General features: G+C 42.9%; 1 protein-coding gene across 3 annotated transcripts in view; it reads right to left on the bottom strand.

Moving 5' to 3' along the window:
- The window catches only part of SORCS2 (sortilin related VPS10 domain containing receptor 2), a 2879055-nt gene that overhangs the window by 1677920 nt on the left and 1181743 nt on the right, over nt 1–19392 (bottom strand). For all 3 annotated transcript variants that reach the window (XM_069632008.1, XM_069632006.1, XM_069632007.1), the window contains exon 3: nt 8671–8770. In XM_069632008.1, coding sequence (XP_069488109.1) covers nt 8671–8770 — 100 coding nt within the window. The remainder of the gene's footprint in view (nt 1–8670; nt 8771–19392) is intronic.

Genomic DNA, 19392 nt, shown 5'->3' with positions numbered 1-19392 from the left:
GCCATGAGCTGTGATTTTGCTCTGTATCGTACGACTCCAGTGTGCTGTTGTTCTTCTGAACCGTATGAATTCTCCATACGGGACACTCCAAATTAGATTTTTAGGGTGTCCGCTGTTCACATGCAATGGTGTGTTGGAACCTGTGACCTTCTCATTCACATTTTTTTATGTTGACATCTAAGAAAGTGATTACTGTGCGACTCTGTGTTTCCGTGAATTGGAGGTTGTTATTATTTGTATTCAGACGGTTGACAAAATCCATCCATCCCTGCTCCATTCCCTTCAAGATTATGAAGAGGTCATCTATATATCTTAGCCATAGAATCAGTAAATTCATGATTGCCGTCCGTCCAGACATCGCGTTCTTCCCAGGCACCCATCGTTAGATTTGCATAGGACGGCGCAAAGATGGTGCCCATAGCAGTTCCCTGCATTTGTTTGAAGTACTCATTATTGAAGAGGAAAACGTTATTTGTGAGGCACAGATCGATCATTGAGAGTATCATTTTTGTATGTTCCAGATAACTTAGGGATTTGGTGTTCAAATAATTTTGACATGCCTTTTTGCCATACTCGTGGCCAATAGACATGTAGAGCGATACCACATCCATATTGGCCAACAGATATTCTGTTTCCCATGGTATAGCCTCAATTCTTGATAGAAAATCTATCCTGTCTTTCAGGTAAAACGGAAGTACAGAGACAAAAGGAAAGAGAACTTCATCGATGTATTTTGACATATTTTCCACAGCTGAACCAATCAAACAAACAATAGGTCTTCCTGGTGGTTTTCTCATTTTCTTATGTACATTTGGGAGAAAGTAAATTGTCCGTGTAATTGAATTTGTAGTCAATAAGAACTTACGGCTCTGTTCTGTCAAAAGGTCCTTTTCTTCCCATTCTGTGAGGAGCACATTGATTTTACTTTCCAGTTCTTTAATGGGATTGATTTTGATCCTTGTGTAGCATTTAGTATCATTAAGCTGCTTGTATGCTTCTTTTATATTGTCCGTTCTGTTTTGTATAACTATATTTAACCCTTTATCAGACAGTTTAACAATGCAATTTTTAATTCTTGTAGCTCTTGTAATGCTCATCTATCTTGGGCTGACATATTGTCCTTCAAGATTTTCTTATGTTCTTTCCTTCGTAGTGTTTTTAAGTCTTGACTACTAGGCTCTGAAATGCCTCAATATTGCTCCCAAGGTTGGTCATAGGATTAAATCTTGATTTCGATTTGAGTTGGCTCTGAGCTGTCCAATCTGTATATATATATACATATCATAATTAGCTTGTTTAATGTTGTGCATCCCATAGGCCCTGAAATACCTATGGGTTAACTGATGCAGCAAGAAATGAATTTGATGATGGAGTAATAATCTGAAAAAATGCAAACGTATGCATATTATTAGAATCAGAATGCTTTACTGAGGAATTAACGTTCTGGGATGCAAGCATGACCTTAAAGCTGTTCATGTATTGGTTGGCCAACACAAGCTTTTCTCAAGCTCTTGTTATCCAAATTGGCCATCTGACTTTTCCTGATTTCCTTCGGGAAGGCATATTACTTAAATGGCCTGAATCCAAATAACAGCTCCTTCACTCTAGAAGGGATGACCTTTTTGTCACCCACACGACCAAGAAAAATGTGGCATCCGTTGTTTACCTAGATTTTCCAAGAAGCAATAACTTATGTGTATTAAGGAGCCTTTGCGAATAGGAGTCTGTAATCTCACCAAGTAGACCAACAAGAGGAACTACGTGTTTGCTTTATTTCAGGAAGCTTTTGCTCCTCACCTAATTACTCGCTTGGTGGGGTAGGTGGGTGATGTCAGAAGTCCCTATGGATACCTCAATTCCCAGAGCTTTCTCAGCTCAGGGATCAATGGTTTTGAACTTGCTTATGTATGGAGTCAAGATGGAAAATATTTTAAGATATGTAAACTGGATGAATGACTCCAAACACAGGTTTTTTTGTTTTTCGTCTGTTTAGCAGGATGACTGCTGATTGTTCAGAGACTTACTACGTGCATTTCTGAAAAGGCCTTAACCTCTACAATGAATGGGGATTTTGCTAAGCAACCCCATTTGCGAACTGTACATTTGAATAAATATGGTAGATGGTATGCCAAGATACTTTTAGTTGGTTTACACATACTCTGACATTGCACTGGCTATATCCCGATCCATGTGTCTGTCAGATTTAAATGTCAAGTCTACGTAAAAAAGCCTCTGGTGGCGATCATTCGTATATGTCTTAATTCTGCCATTATCCTTCATTCGGCGAGGAAGGTACTTTGACTGGATGCAGGACTTGTAATTCTAGCCTATGTTTTGTGTGATAACTGCTCCATCTTGCTGCTGGAGTGATGCACTAAAGAGGCATGAATATGAAATCCACACATAGTCAGTAGTAACCTTTTAATTTCCAATCACAATTGCTAGTAATTTGGGATGGGCGGGCCTTAAAGTCCTCGACTCAAATGCTTGTTGGAACCTTTGAAGAGAAGGTTAGAATTGGCTTGAGTGGTTGGGGTCTACATAGTGATGGCTCATGTGTCGAATTGAGCCGAGTCAGTAAATGTCTGATTGAGCTCAAATTGGTTGAAGCTCTTTTTCACCCCATTTGCACATTTGTAGCAATCAGCGGGTGTTTCCGCGCATTTCAAAGTGCATGTCGAATCCACCAATGAAATACTCTTTTAAATGTTCAAAAAATAGTCACACTCCCCTCTGCCTATTTGGAAGCATAAGGGGATGAGCAGTGCGAAACAGTGTAATTTATGACACAGTCATGCACTTCCGTTTTAATGGAACAGCATCTGTGTGAGTCACTGCTGTCCCACTTGCATTTATATCCATTAATATCGATGGAATTTTGTTTTCTTCATTTTAAGATTTCTCAATGACGGGCTCTTCAAGAGCCTTAGACTGTGAAATGTGCTCCCACCCCCCATAGGGGTCCTACGAGCCTGTCATTCATTATTGTCGTGATCCTGCTCCTGAAACTAATGTATGCACATTTGCATTGCCATACAGCATTGTCAACATGAGCAGGTCACCCTTGCAGGTACAAAAATGTCATTAAAAACATATTTACTATGACACGCTTTATGCCAGACTCTAGACTCTAAGTGCGAGACCAGATATTGAGCCCGTGCTGCTCGGTGCTGATTTGATTCCAGGATGTGCACAAAACCACTGAGCTATCCTCCCTGAGCTATCATTTTTGGTTTCAAGTGATTGGATGCACTTTTGCCAAGAAACTTGCACCACATTTTCAGATGCACAGATGCCTTCTTTAGCCTCTTTGCACATGTCTGCAGTAAACAGGACATTTCTGCACTTTTCAAACCACATCCTGAATCCACAACGTGAGTTCTCTTTGAAATGCACAGAAAAAAGTCACATTTATTTTTGCATACTTGGCATAGATGCAAGAGAATGCACAGTACATGTCAGGGTATTTGATAGAATGTCATGCAGTTATTTTCTTTAACGTGGAAACAGAAGTGGTGTAAGGCCTTTTGTACCACTTACATTTTTATCCGTCAGACAGGGATAACAATGTTTTTAAACAACCTTTCACAATGACGGGCCCTGAAAAACACTCGCAGCACAAGATACAGTCAAATATTAGTGCAAGGGTAGCTGGCCAGTGCATCTTCTGTCCTATCACACACCCACCTCTGAAGTGCTCATATCACCCTAGTGAATAAGTTGATTTGCACATTAAACAAAATGAATGGAAAAGGTAGTAAACGCAGACTGTGTACTTTTTAGTGTTCCATTTTTATGTCTGTATTGTTAGACACCCAAATATTGAATTCTAGGAAAGTGGTTTTAGAGCTGAGTCAAACCATCAAATACTCAAATCTATATGAACGGCTCAAATTCCGATTCGAAAGTTTCAAAAGATGTCAAGCCTCAGTTCCAAATGGTATGATTCTCTCGACCCGAGTCACACCCTTCTTTGGATAGGCGTGCATTCTTTTTCAGCCGTGTCGCCCACCCTCTGGTTAATATCCTCATTGTTTTTATGAGTCTAAGTCACATCCATTTTCTAAGAAATCTAAAACTACCGCAGCTCATCTGGCCAGTAAGCGGTTATACCTGCAAAAGCGTCACCGTTGCAACTGGATTTTCCTGGTCCACCATACAACTTCAGCAGGGATATCCCTGAAAAAGTGGGCCCACAATTATAGCATGTACCGCAGGGACATGGGGGTCCACATTATCTACAATTCAAAGGTGTTGGTAAGGACGTGGATGCAGTGAAGTGGTAAATCATCTCTACCACATTCAGCAGAAAGGTCAAAGACCGAAACCGTCTACATTCACCATGCCCTCACATCTACCTTACACACTGACCAACCCTTAACATTGTGGTGCTACATCTAACGTTTTGCTCCCTGCTGTGCCCCATCCTATTTCAACTACATAGTATGGTCTTTCTTTATTTCTTTTACTGTTATCCTATGTACTGCACTGCCTCCTACCCCTTGACCTCTGCCCTTTTCCTATCCCCCTTTCCCTGCACTTGCACGATCTCAATGTCACCTGGCCTAGTAGAATCGTTGTCTCCGTCTCCCCTCTGCCTCCCCCTCCATTGCCTTGTCGCGCCTTGAAACGCTTGTGTATAGGCGCGTTATAAATGCCATATCATATATCATATCATACTAGTGGCAATCCAGAACACGTCAGCGCTCTTGCAGGACAGGAAGGAACTCAACTCCCTAATCTTCTGTCAATATCTACCATGCATGTATCTGTATGCTTTTAAAAGCGCACATATCACCCATTATAGGCATCATGGAACGTAGGTGCCACCTAGGGTCCTTTAATTCCTGCATCACATGCCACCCTCAGAGCCAGACACATATTATATCCCCCTCCATACCTCATATGTTACCCCCAATTACACAAACAGCAGTGGAATCCATTTTCTAATGTGTGGTGACGGTCAGGTGATTGTGTGTACCTGCTACTATTCCCAACCGCCCGCATGGGTAAAAATCAATGGACCGGCATGATGGCTGAGGTCATAGAGGGCAGTGGCAAGTGCTGCATCCTGACTCCGATCTCTCAAGTGCACCTGTCATCAGTTCCACAGCAGTCGCCATGACAGAGCTGTTAAAATCAGCAGGCTGTGAATACGCCCAGAAGAGACTCTTCCCGCGTTCTGATTGTGCACTCCACCTTATTCCTTGCATTAAGCAACTGCTTCCTGTGGCTACGCGCGGGCTCTCCGGAAGCAAATCAATTTATAGCCCGCTGCGATTGTCCAATATTTAAGAGCTGCATTTGTATGATGTGTCTATTTACTGCGCAATCCCACACTGCTCCCTCGGGAGCCCCTACACTGAACGACTCGGTATGCATGAGGGCTGCTTCCACGTATCCATGGCTGCATCCACATGGCGTCATATCGCACAGTTTGCAATCTGAAAAACCACAGGGGATCGAGAACAGAACCAGACAACAGGCAGGCCCACTGGTTACACATCACAGATTGCCATCAGGAAACCGCGCGAGTGCGTAAAAAGGTGAGTCCCTTCCCAAAGTATATTGAATACAAATATATGTGTGACAAATTGCAGTGTGAAAATGAAACAAACTAGCAAATCACTCAAAGATAGAATAGGCCAACGTGCATCTAAACCAGAATGTGGCTGGATAGGTGATGCAAAGTCATTGGTTAAGTGGAATTGTTTCTCTTAAGTACTGAATCATGGCAAGCGTGCACATGACATGTGTGTCTTGTTGGAGTTCAACTTCGGGATATGAAATAGGGATCTTTGCTATTGAATTCTGTGTGATTTCTTTTTTTTTAAACTACCCTCTTCAGTGCCCCGTCCTCTGCGGGATCACTCTCCTCCAGCTAACCCTCTCCTTTTTTTTCTGAAGATCATCCATCCTGCCCCGCCTATAAGGCTTCTAATCGGTTGTAGGTCAATTGGTCGAATCTAAATGGTCGACAGGACAAATGGTCGACACCAAATGTCGACAGGTCAAATGATCGAATTTTGTTTTTTTGTTTTTTCACTTTTTTTGGTTTTTTTGGGTTTTTTTTTTTTGGGGGGGTCCCCCCTCCAACCCCCTTTTTTTTGCTAAAACCCCCTTTTTTTCCCTAAACGAAAACCTAAAAAAATATATATAACTAAAAGAAAAAAAATTCGATCATTTGTCCTGTCGACCAAATTGTGTCGACCATTTGTCTGTCGACCATTTGTCTGTCGACCATTTCACTAGACACCTTCTAATCTAAATGACCTCATGGACTCGATTTGGTAATTACTGTCTATTATCTTTCACTAGTCTATGCTAGTTTTGTATGACCGACACAACTTCTTTCGAACAGGTGCTCCGTGAAATGAACAACTTTTTTTTTTTAAACTCATAGAAAAATAATAATTCAGGGTAAACAACTCAGAATTGGCACCTAATTTCTCTCTCGCATTCCTTCAAGAAGCAGCTTGAGGTCATTCAACTTCTTGGACTATAATGGCTCATGCAGGCATGTTTTACTTATTCATGCAATCAGCACCACATGTAAAACAATATGCTCGTATGTGCAAAAAATATCTAATCAGTTGCGTCAGTTTACCAAAATCTATTTTCCCCAGTTTTCATATTATTCACAGACCACAATGAGCGAAGAGTGCTTTACTTGCATTGCCAAATCCAAATGTTTAGCAATTGTTTTGCTATTTGTGCAGTGGCCCAGAGGCTAACTAAGAGCCATTGTCAACAAGCATTCTGTTCATAAGATGCTGATTTTCTAGGGAAAGTAAGGGGTTCCTGGTTCCTGTATGCATGGTCTGGTGAGTGGGGATGTCAGTGTGGAATGTCAGCGTGGAACCTTGTATGTCTGTGTAGAATGTGGTGTGGTTGGGGTTCTGATCCAGGCACTTGATGATGATGAAGCCTGGCTGCTGGGAGCCAGTGGGCAGATCTTCCAAGCTCTTTTGATGTAACCTGATGTCAGCGTGGAACCTTGTATGTCTGAGCAGAATGTGGTGTAGTTGGGGTTCGGATCCAGGCACTTGATGATGATGAAGCCTGGGTGCTGGGAGCCAGTGGGCAGATCTTCCCAGCTCTTTTGATGTAACTTGATGTCAGCGTGGAACCTTGTATGTGTGAGCAGAATGTGGTGTGGTTGGGGTTCGGATCGAGGCACTTGAAGATGATGAAGCCTGGGTGCTGGGACCAGTGGGCAGATCTTCCCAGCTCTTTTGATGTAACCTGATGTCAGCGTGGAACCTTGTATGTCTGAGCAGAATGTGGTTTGGTTGGGGTTCGGATCCAGGCACTTGATGATGATGAAGCCTGGGTGCTGGGATCCAGTGGGCAGATCTTCCCAGCTCTTTTGCTGTAACCTGATGTCAGCGTGGAACCTTGTTTGTCTGAGCAGAATGTGGTGTGGTTGGGGTTCGGATCCAGGCACTTGATATGATGAAGCCTGGGTGCTGGGAGCCAGTGGGCAGATCTTCCCAGCTCTTTTGATGTAACCTGATGTCAGCGTGGAACCTTGTATGTCTGAGTGGAATGTGGTGTGGTTGGGGTTCTGATCCAGGCACTTGATGAAGATGTAGCCTGGGTGCTGGGAGCCAGTGGGCAGATCTTCCCAGCTCTTTTGATGTAACCTGATGTCAGCGTGGAACCTTGTATGTCTGAGCAGAATGCGGTGTGGTTAGGGTTCTGATCCAGGAACTTGTTGATGATGAAGCTTGAGTGCTGGGAGCTAGTGGGCTCTCCACAAGATCTTCCTAGCTCTTGATGTAACCTGATGTCAGCGTGGAATCTTGTATGTCTGAGCAGAATGCGGTGTCGTTAGGGTTCTGATCCAGGAACTTGTTGATGATGAAGCTTGAGTGCTGGGAGCTAGTGGGCTCTCCACAAGATCTTCCTAGCTCTTGATGTAACCTGATGTCAGCGTGGAATCTTGTATGTCTAAGCAGAATGTGGCGTGGTTGGGGTTCTGATCCAGGCACTTGATGATGATGAAGCCTGGGTGCTGGGACCAGTGGTCAGATCTTCCCAGCTCTTTTGATGTAACCTGATGTACCCTGATCTCCTGATGTAGTTCTGATGAGCAATAAACTACATGAAGTATTCTTCTGTAACAAGTGTATCTCTTTACAAGACTGCATCATAACAGGGGTGAAAGATGTATTATCAGTATTTCATTTTGCAATTCACCACTCTGCCTTTATTTAAAATCCTACCGTACTAGCAATAAATAATCGGTTTAGCATGTACACAGCGCTGCATTATCCCAACAGGGAGCCAATCAGAGACCTTCAGACTATAAACACAGATGTGCCAGCTACACAAAACGTTCAAACACAGGTTGCTTTTCAGCAATCGGTCCATCTCTGAAATTCCTGGCAAATTGGCAAACGAGTGGACTGCCACAATGCAATGGCCTGTGTGCCTGACTCCTGCATCCATATAACTGCAAGCAGCTACCTGATGCACGAGCAGAAGAGGGGCACTGGTGAGTGCCATTTTGTCCGTTAAAACATCAGGCCTCATTATGAGGGTCGGGCGCCAAAAAGGCATTTTTCTTTAAGAAGCTTAATCCAAGAAGCATGAAGAATTTGGAAAATTACAAGAAAACTGCTTGTGATGGGAAGATTTGTAGTTCTGAAAATGTATCAGACTTACCTTTTTTTTGTTAGTGGGGCAGGTATAGAAGTTGCCAATGACTGAGTTGATCCCCGGCTGTAGATTCAGCTTTGTGTACGAGGTGCCATAGTCCGAGGACCTGGGGCAAAGAAAAAGGAAATTGTTTAGAGTCTGACAGATGTTTCCTGTGAAAATGAAATAACAAGACTTTCAACTTTGGTTGCAATCTATTCTGTCATAAAGACGATTGGAGTTGACATTTTTAAGAATCCTGCTCCATCAGGTCCAAAGTTGACATGCTCATTATGGGTTGTCGTATGACATCAACAGAATTACACATCTTGGAACTAATATTAATAACTAAAGTCGATGATGACTGAATGAACAGTCAAATCGTAAACTTGAGGACACACTTTTGCATTTATTTTTTAAGATGTCTGCTTTATGACCATTAACATGCATTTCTTCTAATAAAGCAAGACTTGAAAAGACAGATGAATTAAATTGACCGAACTGGTAGACAACATATCAAAGATTGTCTTGCACGAAGGAGTGAATGAGTAACTGACGACATTGTGACAGAGTGTAGGACGTGAAGACAACGGAATTCAAATGTGGATGTTCGCGTTTTCACAATCAACCCCAAAATACCACAAATGCACACATGTGGGTTGCACATTATAAGTTAGGAAGGGTCACGTGGTGTTCCAGTGCCTAATTTGTAAGAAAAATAAGTGCCAGGGCCAAATATTTTCAAGCACGCATGTGACACATCGGCGTCAAGCTCCCTGCCCGCTGTGACACCACCCGCGGCTGCTCCATACACTGTGAACGTATTCGGGTTTAAAGCTGGCACTCGCACTGGTTCATTCCAGGTGAATTGATGCACTCCGTAGACATAACATATTAGTTGTGTCTTGAAATAACATAAACGTTTAAGCGTTTCTTTAAAACGCATCATCCTTAACATTTCACTCTGATCTTATCGGATACAAGTGGAACATATTATCCATCTAGCCACACAGAAAAGAGAAAACATGCTTTCCTCTGGTAAATTGATGGACACATGCAGGCAACAGCATTACTGAACTGATGAACGTGCCTGCCAAAACATTGCAGCAAGGTCTTCTTGTATAGGTTGGCACTCATGACAGGCACTCCTCTTGGATATTTGCCTTTTTACTGGCTTTGCCACTGTGTTACGGCTGCTGGCTGGTGTCTGTCCTGTAGTTGTCAACGTACCCTGCTGATTTTTAGAATTTGCAGCAATGTCATGAAGGCTGAGTGGAGCAGGATGCGGGCATGGCTTGGCCAGGATCAGTGCCCAGCACTGTCAACTTCCAACTCATTGATATTCATGAAAATGGATAATTAGCACAGCTCTGCTAACCTGGGTCATCAGGATCGTGAATGAGTTAGCCGGGGGCAGAGGACATGGCCAGTGCATACTGTTGTTGATTGTTATGTCACTACGACTAACTGCCAGTTAGAATAATAAAGTTGCTAAAACACCACCATGCAATCAAGCTGCAATCAGAAATAAATAAGTACTGGGGCTCAGAAATAAGTGCCAGGGATGAGCCCTGGCAAGCCGCCTCCACAAATTAAGCACTGTGTTGGTCCCTTCAAATGATTTAGACCTCTTTAATTTAAGACAGTTTTAATTCCTTAATTTAATCTCAATTGCATTTACAATAAAAAACAGCATTACAAACTGATATTTTATCCAACAACCTTAAGTCACATTGGGTGAATGCTTTCTGATCATCGATGTGATATCAGCATTAGGTTTACAATGTCCGGAAGTTACCTTGGATAAAAGCAAGTGTATGTTGACTGGCACACGTCTACATAAATATGCAGCCACAGTTAACCAATACCTGTGTTGTGACATATTCCAATTCATGACAATATAAATCTTGTAAAATGGAATTGCTTTGGTGGTATGTTTTGAGATGAGAGGTCCTGCCATCGACTGTACCTTGAAGTATTTTTCTATTAGCAGAGGGCGCACTCTATAGCAAAGTACAATAGAGAGCCCTGTTCACAAACATATACAACGGAGCAAATAAGGAGATCCCTGTGACCATTTCTCTGATCGCTCATGTTCTAGATTCATTGTTTTTCTAAGATGTATTGTTGCCCCATTGTATTTATTTACTTGGCTTCCTAGATTAATTGTTTGCCCTGGATTTAATTATTGCCCCCCATATTTCAATCGTTGATGTCCTCGATTGTTTTTCCTTAGATTAATTGTAGCCCTACTGTATTTGTTTCTTTCGCCATTGCTGACTGTTGCCTGCCCTGATTTAATTGTTTCCCCTAGATAATTTGCCTTCCTAGTGTGATCATTCCATGCCCTAGATTATTGCTGCTGTACTATATTAGTTTAATAGAATAATTGTTGTCCTGCTGTGTTTCGTTCCTCGGTGTCCGGGGCCAGTTGTTTGCACTACATTAACCGTTACCCCGCTGTAGTAATGGTTCCCCAATTCATTTATGGAACCTGGATGCACTTTCCCTTTGTCTAATCCCCACATCACCCCAACTAACTGCTTCATCTCTGGAAGTTCTACTGCCGTAAGTGGCAGACTCAAATCCTTCCACGCTGTTACATCGGGATTAGGAGGTACCAAGTGAACATTGATTGAGCTATTGCAAAGCTTTCATCTTTAGCTTCAAGACCCTCCAGCCAGGGGTGGACTGGGAACCAAAAGAGACCCTGCAAATAATGTTCAAAGCGGCCCATACTACACATTTTGAGTAAAGGACAACCCTTTTCCTATGAGAACATTTGGAAATAAAATAGAGGCTCACCGGGAATTCTCCACACTTCCCTATAGGCCATTTCACCCCTGGATGTTTGACCCCTTTGCCCTCTCATTCCTGGCCATTCATAACCCAGTCTAATGCAGCTTCAAACATGCCAGTATAAATATATGCTTCATACAGAGCTGACGGAAGCAAAGAGGCTGCTGGATTTATGATGTTTATGGTGACATGTCCAAAGTTGAATGGTGTTGTTAAAGGTATGAATAAACTAGTTATGATAGAGCAATCAGGCAGACTGAAAGGAAAGGATACTCTCATGTCTATTGGATGCAGTCATGAGTGCGAGAGAGTGGGCGTGAGGGAGAGGGAGTGAGTGGAAGAGAGAGTGTGTGTGAGTGTGTGTTTGTGTCGACTAATAGGATTGCACATGTAAACATTAACACTTTCAACACCACAGGAGATATCCAGTGCATTCCTTGTAAACGGTTAATCTAAGAGAAACATCTTACATGGGTTCAATTATTGTACAATGGCATATAACGTATTAAATGTAATTTTTAGAAAAATGTTAGACTGACTCTGTGGGAACTGAAGATCCATAAACCATAAAGTTCCTACACTTATACCCACATTATACAACCCTTCCAATAGACAACATATGTTATTTCGTATGCACAGAACACACGAGTTGTGATAATGATATTTATGGCTGAAGTGATTAGAATGTGAGACTGTGGGTGAAAGACTGATATCTGATGCAAACTCCTCTTTTTTTTACATCTCTTTATTGGTTTTTCATATTCAACAAAGGTACAAACAAATCACGAAAAAAAAGATACAGAAGGAAACAGCAAAACAGAATCTACCCGATTCCCACCCACTCCTCGTCCAAGTAGACCCAGAGGGCCTGATTTACAGAAGCATTTTATAATGATGCAATCCCATGGGAAAATGCTCTGTGAAGCATGCCCTCCTATGGTAGTAGTAGCACATCTCAAATATTAAGTCAATGCAGAATTATGTGTGATAGATACTGTGTGAATCTGCCTGAACAATACCCAGACATACAGCACCCCACATTACAAAGTTACATATTATTATATGCAATGCGTTTAATTCTAGGACTTGTCATCAAGCTGAGATCGGAGACACGAGGTACACACAGTAAAATGCACTAATGCACTAAATGAGACATGTTGTTGTGTTGCGGCGTGGGAGCCAGAAAGAAGCAGGCGGATCACGTAAGTTAATGACCAGGATGTTAAGCGGCTTCACTTCAACACTACAGCTAAGTCAATGCCTAGTCTGGGATGCTGAGGGAAACCCTTATTGATATATTTTCAGGTCCAGTTCATATACTCTGGATGACAACCCTTATATAACACCCCTCTCTTAGAATCCCCCTGACCCCACTGAGCCAAGAAGTAGGTCTGTTTTGCAAATTTAAAAGTTTTATTTGAGAAATTAAACAATATATATATATCACACTTTTATAATAAATTAATATCTGATAGTACACTGAGACATATGATGTGGATCCACAATGGGTAATGTTACCGTGGTACACTTGATTACTTAGGAGTAGTATAGAGGATGAGGTAGCTGAAATGCTTTATGGTTTCAAGGAAATGCAAGGTGGAATACATGCAGTACAGAAAATAAACTGATATGGTTTCACAAGAGATAATATGTTCACTTTTCCCCTGGTGGCAATTCACCCCCCGCCCCCTATATGCAATGCAAGGAGATGGAAGTAACACACACAGTCTTCAGGAATACAATCAAATACAAATACAATACAGAATTCAGTTCCCCCCAGCAAGCTTAGAGGAAACAGGTAGAAGTTTGAAACACAGGCCCAAAATGCTTTTAAACGTGATGGCAATGGATGGGAAAATGTGCTAACTGATTTTAATTCCCTCTAGAGATTCAGGGTGAGTGAGAGATGCTTGTTGGTATTAGTTCAGGCTCACTTTAGCAATGCTCTATGAGCATTCATCCAGGTTGCAAATGGATTTTAACAAAGGAAGGAATGGAGCTGCTATTTTGACAAGTGAAGAAATTGAGCCAAAATCGCAAATCGCAGTAAATTTCGCGAGTGCGTGAATCGCGATTGCGGAAAAAGTATAGGGAGCCCGTTCTAGGTTCGTTGGAAAGCTTAGATTCTAAGCTTTCAGAGGAAAGTTAACTCTCGTTCCTAGGACAAACGGTTCCAGAGATACGGACGATTTAATAAAGGTAGATTTTCGGATTTAAAGTAAAACGCAAATTGACAGGTGACAGCTTGCAGCTGCAGAATCGACAGGTGACAGTTGTGCAGCTTTAAAAATGACAGATGACACGATTTCTAGGAGGCAATTCTACTTAGGTTAAAATAGCTTGAATTAGATTATTTTAACTAAGAGATTGGTTCTGCACTCACAATATAAATTTGAAATAGGCCTTGTCACAGATCTGCTCAACACGTCCAGCGGTGGTTCTCTCTGCTCAGCGGGTCAATCAGGCACCGGTTCTGCTCACAGCGATCCGGATCTCTGGTTCTGCTCACCTCGGTCTGGGTCTGGTCTGCGGTTCCGGCAAAAGTTCTTGGCACAGAATTCAAACAGCTCGCCCGGCTGTGGAATAGTTTGCAGATGATTTTAAGGATGCTGAGGCCTGGTGAGAAGAGTTCTCAGTTTGTGGGTTTAGGCCCTTGCTTTAAGTTCTGAAGTAAAGTTCTGGTCTTTGGAGATTGATGGATGTGAAGTCTGGAGTCTCCCGGCAGAGCTTCCCGCAGAAAATAGAATTGAATCTCTACCTGTCCCAGCAGTCTCTTTTTATGTGTTTTGGAAGTGGGTGTGTGCGTGGCATAACTGAGCCTGCCCCTCTCTACTAGTTACTGGCCCAATTCTCCCCTCTCCCATGATTGGGGGAAGGAAATGGATTGTCATCATGATGAGGTCTGTTTATGGGTCAGAGGATCCTCCCCTGGTCAATTTGCCCACAAATCTATATTTGATTCAAATACATATTTCCCAGATACACAATTTGTTGAAATTACATGTACACATTATATATTCCTTATGGTCCATGCTTGTCCGCCTCTGATCTTCCTGGGGGCTTGCATTCAAAAACGACAACATTTTGCGCTTTTTGACTGGTTTACCAATATCTGACATATCGGACATTTACCAAAAATTACACACATGTGCGCAAGGAGTATGGACATTAATTGATGAAGTGTCAGATTTTTAACATGCAGACACTTGGAGTAAGACCCTATTTTCCGCTAGCAACCCCCCAGAATACACCAAAGGGTCCTAACGCCTCTTAAAACATGCACAGAAAAATCACAAGAATAATGATATTACTTATATAATTTTGACCAGTCCGCACTGTGAGTTATCTATCTTTTTAACTTATGCCCTGGTCAAAAGGGGTGCGGCTTCCCACATCACATGGTGGAAGAACTGGTTTATCCACTTCCCCCAAGCTCAGCTGGCTCTCACAGGCACTTCTCCTCCCACTTCTCCCAAGAGGAAGCCACTTTACAGCCCCCCCAATATAACATTTGCCTGAGTCCATTGTTCAGTTTCCTGCAGTCCCCAGGTAATTCAATCAGAGAGGTGTCACCTCCTTTTTGTGGGGGCAGCAGAATGCAGCCAGGCCTGGGAACACAGCTGTTGATCCAGTTTCAACTCCTGTCGGGGTAGTTGTCGGGCAGAATCCAGTTTCATTATGCCAGGTTTCAGCTAAATGTCACTTTTTGTTCCCAGTTTTCTACATTCAAATCAAACTGACAATTTTTACACATGCAGCTAGAGTGCTGATTCTAAGTTCAAAACTATGACATTTCAACAGTTACAAACTATGTGACACTCAAAAGTAGGTCCCTCATTTAATTTAAACATTTCGATTTTAGTGGTTTTCAGTTCAGTTTAACTTAAGCTGCTGACCTCCACAGCTCAGCCAGTTTTGTTATGAACATTGTTTTGGACTCTTTTTCTTTCCAGATTTTGTATGCACACAAAACTTCATTCTGCCAAATGTCTGCTGGTGTTCAGTGAGATTTTTGAATATCCTGCAATGTTTGACATAGGCATTTTTAGCTTGCATTCAGAGAAACCAAGGTGATTTCAAAGGGCTTTTTAAACTAACAGGCACTGCTGTTTTTCCTTTGGCACACATTCCACTCATGGCACCCCTGGCCCATCACGCTCGCACTGGTGGGTGGAAAGTTAGGCGACCCTTTTGGTGTGCGCACAAACTGCGCGGTTCTCCTGGATTCTGGCGCACATGTGGGCTTTTTGGCCATCTTGGATTTTCTAAGCCCACAGCACCAAATGTTGCAGCTTAATGACTCAAATGTGGGTCAATACACCTGACAAGGAATACACCCCAGCCTGTCTATTGACCAGGAATGCCCCTGAGCGCTGCAGTCGCCCCTAAATGTTCTTGCTTAAGTTGTCATACTAGGGAACGTGTGGACGAAGGTTGGGCGGTGCTCCCCACAAAAGCGCAGGTGTGAGCCGGCCAGGCCGAGCAGAAGAAATGCAGCAGCCTGAACCAGCAGCAGGCTGCAACCAATGAAGAGGTTCCACCCAGGCTGCCTCAGGCTGGCCTGGGTGATTCATTCTGATCGAATGATCGTTCCGATTCCTTCTCCCCAAGACCTCCAAAGAGGCCCTATGCCCCTTGGTCTACCAGGGAAAGTCCTGGTGTCCAGTTGGGCCAGTCCAGCCCTGCTCCCACCTCCCACTCCAGTGGCTACCCCACACTGAGATAACTGGAATCTATCAGATATTGGGCTCGCCCCTCAGGGTTAACATATTCCACCATAGAACCAGAACAGCAATCAGGGCACGAGTTCCTGCACCTATGAATACAACAGGTCTGACATCTGTCTTTCCCTAGATGCCACTTAAACTACCCTCCTCTTTTCTTACAGTGCAGTTTTGCAGATGTATATTTAGGTTAGTATGTTAGTGCTCTCTGCAGTTGTAGCAGCCCTAAGGCACAGCAGAGCATGCATTGTGAGATATTGAATTTACTCTTTTCCAGGCTAAGCCCTGTTACGGGAAGACATTTTCTGATAACTCCAGTCTTTATTTGAACTGAGGCAAATTCTAAATGGTTTGTGCAATCCATAAGTTTTGTATGCTCTTGACTGTTTGATCGTTAATTGATTTTGGATGCACACGATTGCATTTAATTTAGAAATTGACAAAGAAAGGCTATGCTCTATACCACAGTTACTATGTGCTAGCTTTTGTGAATTAAATCCCTTTTAGAATGATACCGTCTTTTAACCCATCTAAGGAAATGACATCACTTTTAGAAAGACTAAATGTTACAGTATTTGACCTATGATCAGTGAATGTGCTGACTCTAACCCTCTCATGGATAACAACTCAGTATCCACACACCTTTAGAGAGGAGAAATGTTTCATCAGAGATCGTAAGTACCTCTGGAATTGATTGTCGGATAGGATAAATGCAGGACTGTCATAACATCATTGACTTTCCATCGCCTACTGGCAATAAATGTAATCTATGCAGGTTTGATTTAGCAATAAATGGCAGTACTGCAGGCACATACATTATTGCAAGGTGTCTTGAAGATTACATTTTATACTCAATTCATAGTCTCACAGAGCATAAACTGTCTCACTCATTTCTGACAATTTCTGGTTAAACTGTATCCTGTGTCAAGGGCTTCCACAGTCAGGTTCGGGAGCTGCCAGTTAGAGATAGACCACCGGAAGGCCGACATCACATTATAACTGAAAGCCACTGACACACATAATATGGCAATCGGAATCCTCTTCTACAGCTAGTTAGCCACAGTCCCTAGGACACTGCTCGGCGCCTGTGACTCTGCCTAGTAACCTAGGAATCCAGCCATACGCCAGTCTTGCAAATAAACCTCGAGTGCCCTCAGTATCTAAAATAGGGATTATTTTAGTGGGATTTTAGTGGGATTTTTCCATGTGTATCCTTCCAGCATTATGTTCATGATTTCACGACTTCACCAGCTCCAAAAAGATGTAGCTCATGTGCGTGCACAGACAAAATGGAATGATACTGCACTTGCGGCACTGGCAACCATAAGTCTTTAAATCACTCTGCATCGTTCTCAGAACATGTTATGGCACTTGTCCAGACTTAGATACGGAAAATCACAATAGCACACTATAGGCAGAAGCCTATGCTGCCCAACCGATCTACTGTTGCAGTTACGTCCTTGAGGAATGGCCTCCCGCTAGAACTAAAAACTATGGGAGGTCTCTGGAGACATTACTCTTTCCGTAGTTATGTGCTGGAACGACATTGTGGTTATGGTTTTGTCAATGACTACGGACAAGGATCCATCAGCCAGTCACCTGCACGTGACCAATATCATACCAGGCAGGTAGCCAACACGTAATTGAGAATAAAGATAATGGGCCTCATTACGAGTCTGGCGGTAACCGAGCCTGAAAAACCAGCAGGTTACCACCGGACTCGTATTACCATTCCGACTCTGTGAATCCCGGAATCACCGCAGCATTACAACCCCAGTGACCCGGTAATTCCGGAGGCGGAATTCGGTAAATCCCATTCCCATGGAGTCCATTAGGACTCCATGGGAATGGGGAAGTGGAAACACCGGCACCATCTCGTGATGGTGCCGGTGTTTCCACGTCCGCCTGCAGGCGGGTGGTGTTAAACCCGCCAGGTGAGACCTGGCGGGAATGTCACCTCCCGCCTACAGAACTCGAGATCAGCCAGTCCGGAAACAACGGTGGCGGCGGGTTTACCGCCAACGTTATTTCTGGACTGACTGACTCGTAATGAGGCCCCATATGTCCATCTGGCATCTTTTACAGATGTCCCAATGTCATCTCTGTAGCTATACGGGCATTGCAAATACAAGGCAAAATTGGCAAAATATAGTGGAAAGCTTACTGAGTGAGCAAACAGTCTTATTAATAATATGTTTATGTGGCCATCCATGCAAGATTCTCCCACTTGTAATCAGTGTCAATAACCTAATGTAATGGCACTCAATGTATTGGCCCTGTAAGGTTGATGAAAAAGGTCAGCCCTGAAGTGATTAGAATGTGAGACTGTGGGTGAAAGACTGATATCTGATGCAAACTCCTAATGTCCTAATCTTTTTGTTTGTACATCTCTTTATTGGTTTTTCATATTCAGCAAAGTTACAAATAAACCACGAAAAAGAAAATACAGATGGAAACATCAAAACAGAATCTACCCCCTTCCCACCCACTCCTCGTCGCAGCTCCAAGTAGACCCAGAGGGCCTGATTTACAGAAGCATTTTATAATGGTGTAATCCCATTGGAAAGCGCTCTGTGAAGCAGGCCCCCGCGATCCCATAGGAAAACGTGCTGTGAATGAGGCCCAGAATATTAAGCCAAACCAACAAATATTCAATATCCAACGTTTTCAATGTTTGAGGACATAGTGGAGCTCCCTAGTCATCCTACATTTAAGACAATACAGGGCCCGCGTATTGCGAAATCTGAAACAATCCTGTTGTATGGTCACCCATTCAATGCCACCAAACCCCATCGTTTCCATCTCCACTCATGTACCGTGGGAACCAATGCACCCTTCCACCTCTGGGCAATCACCAAGAGTGATGCAATAAACGTAATTGCTAGCAGCAAATTCTGTGATTTGTCTGGAGGTTTCATTATTGCATGATCCTCTGTAAATAATTGGCATGGCATCTTGTATGCCGTCCCAGAAGACTTCTAAATAGAGGCAACACCACCAAATGAGTATCCAATCTCCTCTCTCTGCACACCGCCTCCAACATGTATCCAAGGGGTGTGGATATATACTGTGTAGCCTTGCTGGTGTGTAATGCCGATGCTTCATTACCTTATACCACATTACCAGTAATTGGATTGGTCGTGTGAGCTTGGTCTTGTTCCTCCAGACATCTTCCGACTGGCCTCTAAAGATACTTTGTTTCAAGTGCCACTGTCATTTAGTCATG

This window comes from Ambystoma mexicanum, chromosome 6q (assembly GCF_040938575.1).
Source record: "Ambystoma mexicanum isolate Mex_15411 chromosome 6q, UKY_AmexF1_1, whole genome shotgun sequence".
NCBI classification, from domain to species: domain Eukaryota; kingdom Metazoa; phylum Chordata; class Amphibia; order Caudata; family Ambystomatidae; genus Ambystoma; species Ambystoma mexicanum.
The sequence above is the reverse complement of the archived record's forward strand: the minus strand, read 5'-3'. Positions and strand labels throughout refer to the sequence as shown.